Source organism: Micromys minutus, assembly GCF_963924665.1.
Source record: "Micromys minutus genome assembly, chromosome: 32".
Lineage (NCBI taxonomy): Eukaryota > Metazoa > Chordata > Mammalia > Rodentia > Muridae > Micromys > Micromys minutus.
In genome coordinates, this window is record NC_137967.1 from 6,217,089 (window position 1) to 6,230,654 (window position 13,566).

The 13,566-nt window shown below is 51.3% G+C and overlaps 1 protein-coding gene across 1 annotated transcript; it reads right to left on the minus strand.

The window, feature by feature from the left end:
- Positions 1-292: 292 nt before the first annotated feature.
- On the minus strand, positions 293-13,206 carry ETFB (electron transfer flavoprotein subunit beta). The gene is made up of 6 exons (XM_080909067.1): positions 13,091-13,206; positions 5,052-5,210; positions 4,758-4,916; positions 3,786-3,848; positions 1,544-1,702; positions 293-507 (listed from the first exon to the last, which is right to left on the minus strand). Exons 1-6 carry the CDS (start codon positions 13,145-13,147, stop codon positions 337-339), a joined length of 768 nt encoding a protein of 255 aa, XP_080765193.1. The 5' UTR covers positions 13,148-13,206; the 3' UTR covers positions 293-336.
- Between the last annotated feature and the right edge of the window lie 360 nt (positions 13,207-13,566).

The following is a 13,566-nucleotide window of genomic DNA, read 5'->3' on the forward strand; positions in this document are numbered from 1 at the left end:
CCACGTCTCAGTAGGGACCAGCTTGCCCGGAGACTTTGGCAAACCCTCCGCAGCTGTGTCTCCCTCATATTCCACCAACGCTCACCTGACTCCTCCCCATCCAGCCCTCCTCAACCTGGACTACAGTTGCTTCCACCAGTACCCATTCCTTTACTGTAGAGTCAATGGCTGGGCTGTGACTCAAAGGCTTCCCAGCCTCACCCTGCACAGGGCCTGTCCCATGGGGGATTTAGGTAGACATTTGATGAGTGAATCAAACAAGGACGTCCAAAGAATGAGGAAAGAGAGGCAGTAACTGGAAAGGCACAGTTTTATTGCAGAGCATCAGGGAGGGTCTCAGATCCGCCCCACCTCCTTCAGCTTGGCCACCAGATCTTCTGTGGTCTCTACCTTGACTCCTGCTAAGCGCTGAGGGGGCTCCTCCACACTGACCACGGAGACCTTGGAGGTCAGGTCCACACCCAGGTCTCCGGCCTTGATCACTTCAATCTTCTTCTTCTTGGCTTTCTGCACACAGGGATCAGGGATCAGGGGGCTGTGAGGCCGCTGCCTGACCCAACCGCCTCCTGGTGACTGGTTCATGTTTAAAGCTATATCTGTTACCAGAATCCCTCGGGACTTCTCTGCAGGCCAGGATCGTGATTTCTCATAGCGAAACCTGATGTAGTCTATCCCTTCAGGCTAGGATGCCCTAGGAGGCTCTACTACAGCCGATCCCCCTCATCGACCCATCCTAAGCTCCTCACAGAGCCCTTCTGTAGTGACTCCACAGACTGCAGCTGAGCCGACCTACTGAAGCCTCCACACTGGCTGACTTGACCCACTGAATCCTCCCATTGGCTAAGCTGATCAACTGAATCCTCCCATTGGCTAAGCTGATCAACTGAATCCTCCCATTGGCTAAACTGATCAACTGAATCCTCCCATTGGCTAAGCTGATCAACTGAATCCTCCCATTGGCTAAGCTGATCAACTGAATCCTCCCATTGGCTAAGCTGGTCAACTGAATCCTCCCATTGGCTAAGCTGGTCAACTGAATCCTCCCATTGGCTAAGCTGGTCAACTGAATCCTCCCATTGACTGACTTGACCCACTGAACCCTCCTACTAGCCAAGGTGACACACTTGACCTTCCATATTGGCCAAGGTAACCCACTAAACACACCATCTTGGTCAGGCTGACCGAGAGAATGCATCCCGCTCGCCGTGAGGATTTGGGATCAACTTCTTGTTGATCAAGAGACCTTAGCTCTCTCCAAGGTGGCCTAAAAATGACTTCCAACTCACAGATATGACCATGAGCCAAGACTGGATGAAGTCTTGCTATTTGCCCAGAATAATCTAGTGAACCCCACTGCCTAGGAAGTCAGGAAGAAACCCTTCGGCTGTATGTAGAGACTTCCCACCAGCTGTGACCCCTCTTACTCCACTAGCCCGTTAACTTCTGCCACTGGCAGAGGTATCCCTGTGCCCTCGTCTTGTGTCATCCAATCACCCACGTCCTGCCCACAGTAGGTCCCGGTGGCTTGCCCCCAACCACTCACCATGATGTTGGGCAGTGTGGCGTAGCGAGGTTCATTGAGCCTCAGGTCAGCAGTTACCACAGCTGGCAGCTTCAGGCGAAGGGTCTCCAGACCCCCGTCGATTTCCCGTTCCACTTTTACCTTGTCCCCCTCCAGTGTCACCTGAGAGGCGAATGTACCCTGAAAGGGACAGCATCAGAGGAGAGTAAATTCAAACGGGCACCGAGCAGGCCTTGGGCGCCACTGCTGAGCACACACGCAGCAGGCCTTGGGCGCCACTGCTGAGCACACACGCAGAGAACTGAATTGAGGAGACTAAAGAGAGCGACAGGAGTCCTGCGGTGTGTAAAACCAGGGGTGGCCACAGCGCAGCCAAGGAAGCTCCTCTTCGCTTCATCCAAATGTGGCGTGGGGGCTAGAGGGGTGGCCTGGAGGTTAGAAGCACTTGGCTGCTCTTGCAGAGGTCCTGTGTTTGGTTCCCAGCAACTGTGTCAGGTGGCTCACACTTGACTCGCGCTCCATCTCCAGGGATCTGAGGTCCATTTCTGGCCTCTGTAGGTACCCGTGCCCATGTGCGCACAAACCCCCTCCCACCCCCATCTTAACCCCTCCAACCCCCACACCCCTCACATATACATAATTAACAGTAAAATAAATCTAGGAGCTAGAGAAATGGCTCACTGGTTAAGAGCACTTACTACTTTCCCAGAGGACCTGAGTTCAATTTTCAGCACCCACGCAACGGCTCACACCCATCTGTTAAGTCCAGTGCTGGGGAATCCAATGCCACCTTCTGGCCTCCAAGGTCTCTCTCTCTCTCTCTCTCTCTCTCTCTCTCTCTCTCACACACACACACACACACACACACACACACACACACACACGTGTGTGTAAATAAAAATGTTTTTATCATTTTACTTATGTGATTTATATATGTGTGTTACATGTAAGTACAGTGCCCACAGTGGCCCAGAACAGGGGACTGGACCCCCTGGATCTGGAGTCACGGGCAGTGAGCTGTCCGAGGTGGAACCATGTTCTGGCCTCTGTAAGTACAGTCAGTGCTCTGAACTGACAAGCCATCCTTCCAGCCCTCAACATTAAAGAACCTGAACCACGGTTTCAATCCCGTTGTAGAATCGGGAAGCTGAAGACTGAGGATGTTCAGTCGGTACGCTTGTCTGGTATACACAAAGCCTTGGACTCCATCCCTGGTACCCCGTGAACAGGGCGGGGCTCTGGGTGTATGTCTGTCACCACAGCACTCAAGAGGCAGAGGAGGAAGGAGGAGGAGTTAGTTACCAATCACCTCTGGGATCGAACTCGGGTGGGCAGACTTGGTCGCAGGTGCCTTTACCTGCTGAGCCATTGAGCCATAGCCTAATTAGTTTGAATCTAAACATCTGAGGTGCACTGTCGTGACTCTGGTGATTTCATGGGTAAACCCTGTGTTAAAGTGTGCCAGGCTGTGAGCTTTGTGTTTGTGTACATGTGTGAGCATACAGGAGCACGTGGCGTCTGCAGGACAACAGTGGGTGTCTTCCTCAATCACGCTCCATCTAATTGTTTTTTAAAGATTTATGTATTGATTATATATGAGTACACTGGAGCTGTCCTCAGACTCACCAGAAGAGGGCGCCAGATCCCATCACAGATGGTTGTGAGCCACCATGTGGTTGCTGGGATTTGAACTCAGGACCTCTGGAAGAGCAGTCTGTGCTCTTAACTACTGAGTCACCTCTCCAGGCCCCTGCTCCATCGAATTTTAAAATTTTGTTTATGTATTTACTCATTTCTTTAGTGTGTGTGTGTGTGTGTGTATGTGTGTACACCTTGAGAGAGTTAGTGTGCTCTCACCATGTGGGTCCAGGGGATCGGACTCAGATCATCAGGTTTGGCCACAAGCCCCTTTATCCACTAAGCCATCTTGCCAGCCTTCTGCCTTACTTTTTGAGACAAGGTCTCTCATTGCTAATCACACACTTTCAGCGTGCACAGCTTACTGTAGGTTCCTGACGTCTCAGTAACTGTCACAAAAACCGTGATAGTTCTGCCGGCAAACTTCCAAGTCTCTTCAGATCAGCGCTCTATCCAGTATGAGCAAGAAAGGTTCCTTTGCGCAGAAACCTGAAGCACAGCCTTGAGAAGCCAAGAAGCGAGTTGGGGAAACAACACCCCAGGAAGTGAAGACAGCAGGTGCAAAGGCCCCAGAGAGGAGCTGAGCTTGGAGGATGAGGTCAGGCGCTCCTTACCCCAGCCTCACCTGCGGCCAGTCCAGAAGTCCTGCTGTCATCTGACCTGTCTGGTTACAGTCATCGTCGATAGCCTAGCAGGGAGAGAGAGAGGGAGGGAGGGGGAGGAGAGGGGGAGGGAGTTATGATAGTGGCTGGACTTAGGCCAGCCCATTTAGACTACTTATCAGTAAGAGTTCTCAGCAGGCAGACAGGAAATACTTTAGGCTTTGCAAGCTGTTCAAGCAGGTCACATAGCTCCCAAGCTCCAGGTGATACGTAAGTGAACATGTATGGGAGTACCAATAAATTTCATTGGCAAAGCAGATGTCGCCTGGAGCTACAGATTGCCGATTCCGGGTCTAGAATGATTTCCTCCCTGGGACCAAGGGAATAAGCAGTGACGTGTGCAGGGACATGGCGTAGCCGAGTCCCTTTTGACTTGAGTACAGTCCAAGGCAGCCAGGACCCGTGCCGGCCCAGCAGAGACCCAGAGGAACAGAAGCAAAGCCAGTACGAACATTCTATCCACTCTCCCCTCCTGACTCCATGCGTTGGTTCCCGGGATGGGCACAGGACTCAAGCTGAAACATGAGTAAGTCCTGGTATTCCCGGAGCTGCTAAATGCCAGGCTGCCGGCACCTGGTACCAGGGAGTCCTCTGGTTGTCCCCAGTCCCACCCCAAACACACAGTTATCAAGCCAGACTCAACATGTTCTTAACCTGTTACTGCCCTTGCACTAAGTCTGGTTTGGGCCAGGCCCCTGTTTCACCCACATGAGCCTAAATCACAGATTCTTGGACGCCAAACTTGGCCCAAAGCATCTTTCTGACACTCACAGTGGCCTGTGTTACCGCCTCATGCTCTGTCGGTGGAGAACGTGGGGTCCCTTGCTACTTGACCTGGGTTGTGGAAATTGCTGGGCCTGAGCCTGCTACGGTGTGGTCTCACACCCGTCCTAAGCAGGGTGACGGGTGGGTAACAGAAGGCCTGGCACACCAACCTGCTTGCCCAGGAACAAAAGGTCCACCTTCTCCTTTTCAGCCAACTTGGCCAGGACCCGGGCCACCTGCAGGGGGCCTAAGCTTTCTGCCTGTGCCCCTGGCACCTCCACGTGGATGCCTCGGTCTGCACCCATGGCCAGAGCAGTTCGGATGGTCTCCTGAAGAGGGCAGAGCAGTTAACTAGACATTTATCATGTTAGTGACTCAGGTCCAGGGCCCAGCCCTCCTCCCTCAGACCCAGGAGTTGCGGGAGTCACACGGACTCTTCACTCCCACTCAGGGTCCCTAAGCACCTGGCACTGTGAGGGGCCACAGCTGACAGCAATGATCTCCTTCACCAGCTTCTTCTCCTTGAGGCGTACAGCCTCTTCCACTGCGATCTCACAGAAGGGGTTCATGGAGTGCTTCACTCCGTCCGTCACCACTCCAGACTTGTCAGGCTTTACCCGGATCTGTGTAGTGGACAGGCAAGGCATGGAATGAGGGAGGGGGTTAAGGCCCTCAGGGCCTTAGTGCTGACCCTTACACAGCTACGTCCGCAGAGGTCCACCAAGGGCCAAGACCTTCTTGTATAGGGTCACACGTGGTGCCAGACCACCTCTCACTTCTCATTCAGGTTTTACTAAGCAGCCGGGACACTTGGCACGGTTGTTTGGACACCCTGTCTACTCTTGGCGTGTGTACGTGTTTATGGGAGGACGTCCTGTGTGCTGCAGTCCGAGTAACACCTATCCAAACAAGTGCATCCAACAGCCAAGTGTGGCTGCACACATCTGGAACCTAACACTAGGGTGGCTGAGGTGTGAAGTTCAGAAAGCTTGATGGCTGGCCAAGTAGTGAGATACGCTCAAATCAAACTCAGGATGTGGGCAGGCTGCTCCCCTTCAGAGGCCCAGGGGAGAACTGGCTTATTACACTCGTGTGTTTTTGAGACTCAGACTTGCTGTTCTCCCGGAGTTCCATGTTCTGTACTCACATGGACACAGACACATATAATTAAAGAAGACTTTAAAGAGTATCATTGTGAGCTTGTGTGTGCCTTTGTGTGCCGTGGTATGTGTGTGGAGATCGACCCACACATCCACGCCTCTGGGGCTTCAGGTTTGTGTCACCAGTCGCACCTTGCTCCCGATGCTCTGAAGAAGTACACGGAGACGTTACTGTCACCCACCATGAATGGAGGGTCGCCAGGTAGGAGTCCTGCTCTGAGCCACCATACTTATCACCATGGCTAATCTAGCCTCAGAGAACCAGCTCTTACCACCTCCCACGCACACGGGAGGAAGCAGGCTTTGAGCTGCAGGGCCTGGCAGAAGGTGGCACAGTCCGGCAGCCACCGATGTTACTATCTGATGATTTCGAGGAGTTTCGGAGCTGTTAGGGAAGAGCTCAACTGGATAAGCTCCCGTAGGCTAAGATCTGAACAAGGACTGGAGTTGAGCAGATAAAGTGTGAGGAGTGATATTCCAGGGAGATCCGTGGCAGGCGCTAAGACCCTGAGGTGGAAAGGAGTTGGGAGGGTAGGGCAGAGTCAGAGGAAGCCAGTGTGGCTAGGGTAGAGCAAAGTGGCTTTATGGTAGAAAGGCCAGAAGCACTGAACTGTTGCCGTGAGACAGGGGCTCTACCTGTGAGCCACACTCCCAGCTTCTCACTGGGGGCTCTAGCAGAAGCTTCCCTACTGAGGCACGGCCCCAGCCCCTCACGGTTTCAGATGGATGTCCTACCAGCTAGCTACACTACAGTTATCTCTTTTCTACTTTGAGACAGGGACTTACAAATTTGCCACTACTGGCCTTGAACGTACTCCGTGGCCCATGCTAGCCTTAGAGTTGTGATTGTCAAGCGCGTACGGATAACGGACATGGTTTTGAACTGCCCTGCATATCACGAGCTGTGCAGATACTCAACAGGCCAGTGAGAACTGCCTTATAAGGTCACAGCCAAAGCCCCAGGGCACCTGCCCATGCCAGAGACACAGCAGCACAGAAAATTAAAACAAAAAAACTTTGCCTTAAAAAATAAAATAGGGCTGGAGAGATGGCTCGGTGGTTAAGAGCACTGACTTCTCTTCCAAAGGTTCTGAGTTCAATTCCCAACAACCACATGGTGGCTCACAACCATCTGTAATGAGATCTGATGCCCTCTTCTGGTGTGTATGAAGACAGCTACAGTGTACTGCATGCATAACAAACAAACAAACAAACAAACAAATAAATATATAAATCTTTAAAAATAAAATAAAGGGGCTGGAGAAATGGCTCAGCAGTTAAGGGCACTGACTATTCTTCCAGAGGTCCTGTGTTCAATTCCCAGCAACCACATGGTGGCTCACAACCATCTGTAATGGGATCTGATACCCATTTCTGGTGTGTCTGAAGACAGCGACAATGTACCCACATAGATGAAATAAATAAATAAATCTCTAAAAATAAAATAAAATTCAAGCAGGGCTGAGGAGGTTGCCTAGTTGGTACTTTCCTGGTATGCAAGAAACTCTGGGTCCTGCCCCCAGCATTAGGTAATTCAAGCATGGTGATATGAACCTGTAATTCCATAAGTTTAAGGTCATCCTTGGCTACATAAGAAATTTTAGTCCAACTTGGGCTATCAGATTCTACTGTAAAGCAGACAAAAAGGCATTACATGAATTTCCTCTTTAAGACAGGGAGGAGACTCCCTCTGCAGAAAAGGCCTGTGCTGCTGAGAGGAGGGAGGCCCAGGACTGACCTCAGGACTTGCCCCCTAGAAAAAGGGGGGCAAGGAAATCCATCTGCCAGGTCACCTGCTTAGTGGGACCGACATGTTCTCATCTGCTTGGGGGGTCAGAACGCAATGGCTGGCACATCCATAGTGATGTCTTATTTTTCTTTGTGGCAGAACTGAGGTTTCAGCCCAGCCGTGCCAGCAAGCACCCCACCACTGAGTGGCATCTCCAGCCCTCTCTTGCTTCTATTTTAGACCCGGGGCAGAGCTCTGTTCAGCATCTTAAGCTTTGTTCCTGCAGGCAGCTCTGTCCCAAGATCAAATTCTAATCCAAGCCTGGATTCTTGTAGTCTGTCCTATAAGCCAGGGAGCGCGGTCACGGTTATTGCAATGTTGAAGCAACTGAGGCCCAGAGAAACCAAGTGCCAACCCACCATCACCCAGGGAGGTGGGAACAGAGGAGACTGTCTTGGAAGCTTTGCCCAGAATATCAGAACTGTGAAGATATTGTCACGTAGGTTCAGAGGCTAACTACCTCACCTTGGGCTAGTTCTAATTTAGTCTTGGCCCTCCTCTGTGTCTAAACTAACGTCTATGGTTAACGGATAAAGGCATTTAGAACCTATTAACGTGGCAGACCACTAGCTTCCATCAACCCAAAGGCTAAGAACGCTTCCACGTAGCATTGTGGGCCAATAGAAAAGCTTCCCTCCTCTCGATGCACCTGCCTCTCTGGTGTAGCCTGAATGAACTCTCCCTTCTTCCTTTTAAGGGGTCTGACTCGGAGCCTGTTGATTCACTGAACCACACCACCAGCAATGCATTCCCCTGTTTAATTTTGAGATGGGGTCTTAGTGCATTGCTTAGTGTGGGCTTTGGATTCACTGTAGCCCAGGATGGGCTTGAACTTTTGGTGTTCGTGAGTAGGCTTCCTGGGTAGATGGGGTCGTGGAGCGAGGGGTTTCTATTAGCAGAATGCGGGGGGTGCACACCTATAATCCGAGCATTTGGGAGTGAGGGGCAGGATTAGTTCAGGGCCAGTGTAGGACACACATATAAAACACTGTCTCAAACAAAACAAAACCAACTAAAGATATAAAATAACTAAACACATTACGGAAACAGACCCAGTGGGTAAAGGTGGCGGGCTGCCACGCCTGATACCCTGACTCTGATCCCCAGAATCTCAATGTTGAAAGGAGAGGAATGATTCCTTCAAACTGTCCTCTGACCTAAGCCCATGGTCCATGTGCACACACCTTCGTGCTTGCTTGTACATGTACATACATGTGTACACACACACACACACACATTTTTTTTTTAAAGAGGGTTTTTAAATGCAGTTTCCTGGACCCTTGACACAGTGCACAGACTTCCCTTTGGGTCTGTGCCCCGCTCTTCACAGAGATTGATGGGAAAGGGCACCTGTAGGGCACAGAACAAGCAGAGCAGCGAGGCCTGATGGGAGATCACACACTGGCTACTGTGGGGTCAGAGCACTGAGCAAATATAGGTCTCCTGGGAGTAACACGAAAGTCTGAGGCTGGGGAGCAAAAGAGAGGTAGTGAAGGTGTGGGAACCAGTGTTTCCTTCAGCACAAAAGGGGTGGGGTGGCCAATCATAGGTGGACACAAGCTCCCTGGGTTGGAAGGTTCTATTCTGGGCCTCAGATTATCCTCCAGCCTTTCTTAAATCAGAGGGCTAGCCCTCATGGAAAATGCATTCCTGGCCAGAAACAAGCACCTCACTGAGCTGCCAAATGCCTATTAATACCTTCTTTCTCCCTGTCTGTGCAAGCACCGGTTATGTTTTAAGGGAGCTGCTAAAGAGACTTCCGTCACCCACCACCCAAATCATTAACAGCTCTCACCAAAAACCAGGCACCGTTCCAAGGATTTAGGTAACCTAAATCCAACAATCAACCATGGCGGTACTTGCTAGCAGAATGTGCCGAAGAGGCGCAGGTAGGAGTTCCAAATCTATCTGGGCTACACTTCTGAGCCACTGAAATGGTTTGGTAGATAAAGGTGTTTGCCGCCAAGTCTTTTATCCTGAATTTTATCTCTGAGACTCACACAGTGGAGGAAGAGAGCCCACTCCCTTGAGTTGGCTTCCGGTCTCCACAGAAGTGCTGTGGCAGGTGCATGGCCCACCCCAAATAAATATAAATAAATAAACAAATCAATATTATTGACCCTCATAAAGTAGGCACTGCCATAAGCACTACTGTCAAGAGGAAGAGAGTGAGGCTCAGAGGCTAAGAGCATTGGCTGCACTTGCACCGAACCGCGGTCCAGTTCCCAGCATTCACCGCGGTCCGGTTCCCAGCATTCACCGCGGTCCGGTTCCCAGCATTCACCGCGGTCTGGTTCCCATCATTCACGTGGCGGTTCCCAACCATCTGTAACTTCAGTGCCAGGAGATCAGATGCCCTCCCCTGGCCTCCAAGAGCAGTGCGAGCGAATACTGCACACAGCAAGTTTACAGGCAAACACTCCTACATACAAAACAAACATAATTAAGGGCCATTTTATCGGAGGGATGAGCCATTCTGATGGTGTGCGAGGCTATCTCACATCCCAGATCAGTGAAAGAGTGACAGTGGTTATGTGGTGGGAGGATGGGGTGGAAGGGTAGGGCCTCTGAGCACCGTGGATGTTCCGCAGTGGATCACAGAAGGCCTCAGAAAAGGTGATCCTAGAACAAAAGCCACGAGGAACCGGGCGATACCAGGAACACTGAGGTGAATGAATGAGACCCGGCCGGTTCAGTTTGCAAGGAGCTGGAAATGGGGGTGTAGGTGGCACATTGGGGTAAACATTGGACTGCGATATGCTATGGACAAGATTGGGGGTCCCTCAGGAGAGAGGAGGTTCACTCAATGTCGGCGTCAGTTGATTACAACTGTCAAGACAGGAAACAGACGCGGAGAGTACCGCAGAAAGGACATCAAAGGAAAGGAATCAGTTGACACAGAACACAGGCGGGAGGTCCGGGAGCAGACGTGGGAAGAAAAGGTCCCAGGAGGGACATGGGTGGCTGTGCCAAATAACCAAGGGTCCCCGAAGCCAGCCTAAGGAGGTGGGACTTTGTGTGGAGAGTGAAGGGGAGCCAAGACAAGGTCAGCCCTTCCTGTACGAAGTCCCCAAGGCTGGATGAGAAAGTGCTGGAGAGAGAGCCCAAGATCTCAGGGGAGGCTGCAGCTAGGTTATAGGTGAGACAGGGGTTAAACGGATAGGGCCTGGGGCTGGAAAGGAAACAGTGGTGTATTAGTAGGATTAGGGCTGAGAACTGACAGTTGGTTCTGACATTGGGTGTCAGGAGAAAAGATGGTACCCGAGTCTGGCCAAGTGACCAGATGATCAAAAGATGGTATCAAGAGTCAGGCTAGCAAGGTCTGACTCACTGCCTTTCTTGAAGAGGGACGTATCAGACAGTGAATGACAAGCAGGAAACCCTGCACAGTGTGCAAGGGAAATGCCACTGACCCCAAGGAAGGGGGAGTGGTTGACACCATGCTGTGTTTACCTTTAAACTCTTGGTTCATATGGGAGCACAGCCTAGATGACCACGGGCGAGGCTTTGCACTAGGAGGTGCTGGGATTAGAGCTCATTCAAGGTGGTAAACTGTGATGGTGCAGGCCCAGCATGAAAGCCAGATGTCTGAGGCCAGCCCGGGCATTTAAACACCTCAGAATAAGATGCAGAGACCCAGGATCGATAGCACACACTTGTAATCCCATCACTCAAGATGCAGAGGCAGGAGAATCAGGGTTCAAGGTCACCTTCGACCTCCTAGTGCGTTCCAGGTCAACCTGGACTAAATGAGACTATCTCTAGGGGATGGGGAGATAGCTCAGTAGTTAAGGACACTTGGTGTTCTTTTAAAGGACCCAGGTTCAGTTCCCAACACACCCATCAGGCAGCTGAGGATCACCTCTAACTGTAGCTTCAGTGGCTCTGAAGCTCATTCCAGCTTTCAGGGGTACCTATACTTCTAGGTGCATGTCCACACACGCAGGCATAATTAAAAGACAGGACTGGGAACTGGAAAGATGGCTCAGTGGGAACTTCCAGAGGACCTGGGCTACAGACATGTCGGCTCACAACTGTCTGTAAACTCCAGTTCCAGGGTACTCGACACCTTCGGACACGCATGCATCCAGGCAAAACACCAAGGCACATAAGATTAAAAAGACATAGCAAATAATTTTAGAAATTTAAATTAAATAAAAATGTACTGTCTAGAATAACAAAAATAATAATTTTAAAAATAAAATGGAAAAAGACGGGAGCTGTAGCCCAGTGGTACTGGCCTGGCCTAGCATTTGGAAGGTCATGGGTTTGATTCCCACCAACACACACATAAATAAATAAATAAATAAATAAATAAATAAATAAATAAATAAATAAATAAATGGTGGCTGAGTTTCCCAGGAACCCACATTTATCCCAATAAGTCTGGAAGCACCATCTCTGTTACAGGCTGTTAGAAACAACCTCAAGCCAACCTGTTTTTTCTCTAGCGAACAGGCAGAAAGCCAGACTTTGCAGGACTCCCGACTCTTGCTGCTTACCCAGCTTTGGGGGAGGGGGAGAGGAGGGAACCTGGCAACAGGTCTCGACAGGCCTCTGTTTCCTCGTCCAGCCTGTTTGATTAAGGGTACAGGAGACGTACAAAGGGATCGATCTCTGTACAGGAACTGTGTCTGCTGGTGCTTTGTACCACTTCTGTCTCTGCTGTCTGTGTCATGGATGTTATCTGAGTCTGTCTCCCGTCTCCTCCCTCAGGTGGGGTGTGTGGATGGCCATATTAAAATAAATGTTATAGCCAGTTTTTAACCTGTCTCGGAGGTCTCTTGGGTGCATCCTCCTTACGCTAGGAAATTTGAGGGACACAGAGGGGGAGTTCAGGACGATGGAGACGGACACGCATGCCTTGCCACCATCTTTTTCAGTCCAGGTGAGCCAAACATGGAGAGACTGGCCTGGGAACCCAGTGATTCAATGCTGGCTACAGTGGCTTCTCTTTGGGGAGAAACCAGGTCCTCAGGGGTGCTTCCCTCAAACCGCTCATGGGCAGTGAGATGCCAGACACTCCGCTGTCTTGGTCAAGCTAGCACCTTTGAAACTGCTTTTCAAACAAGCACGGGTCTCCTATCCTTTCTAGATAAAAAAAATCTCTTCAAGCATCCCATGGCTATGTGGGTGAGGCAGTTTCTGAGTCCCGTGGAACCAGATGGCTCCCCATGTGGCTGTACTTGTAGAGCAGACAGTGCAGCCTGTAGGGATGGAATCGCAGGCCCCACATAGACGTCTGCTTCTCTCTTGCTAAGTGACTTCTTTGTGCCTCAGTTTCTCCACGTGCTAACTAGGGACTATGACTCCTCCAGCCCACAGTATATCAAGGGACTGGGAGAGAGGGAAAGAGGGTCGTGACCTCAGAAGGGTCTGGCTGTCAAAAACTCACAGCCCTTGCTTTTTGCTCCAGATCTGACTAACGCGGAGGTCAAAGGGCAATAGAAATTGACATTTGAAAGGTTCTCTTATGTGGGGTACGCTCCTGATCTTGGGCGTTCACAGCTGCGGTCTCAGGGTGCTGGGACCTAGTGGGGGTGGGGAAAGTCACCTTCACAGCGAAGTCGATGACCCTCTTGACAGCCACGAGCGCACGCAGCTCCGCCATCTTCCAGCAGCAGTCTCCGGCCGGGTCAGGTTGAGCCTTTTCCCGACATCCGCACACTCCGCCCCATACCTGTCTCTGCGCCTGCGCGCTGCAACGCCGACCAATCTACTGCCGCACAACTCAGAGAAAGCCAATAGGAAGCGGAATTCGGGGAGAGAGGCGGGATCCAGGGCGGGCCGCCGGGTGGAGGGGGCGTTGCAGAGAAGTAGGGGAAAGGGCATTGCTGGGAGTGGAGTTTGCTTAGCGTTTGTTTGTTCGTCCTAATCTGCTCCCCGCAACTCCTGTCGTCCCCAGATCCGCAGTTCGCTTCTAGGGTCCTCCTTTCTCAGCACTCCAAGTCCCCATGTCCGTGTTCCCACGCGCACACTGTGCCTCGCCCCCAAAGGCTGCCTTTGCTTGTTTGCCTCCGCATTCTTTCT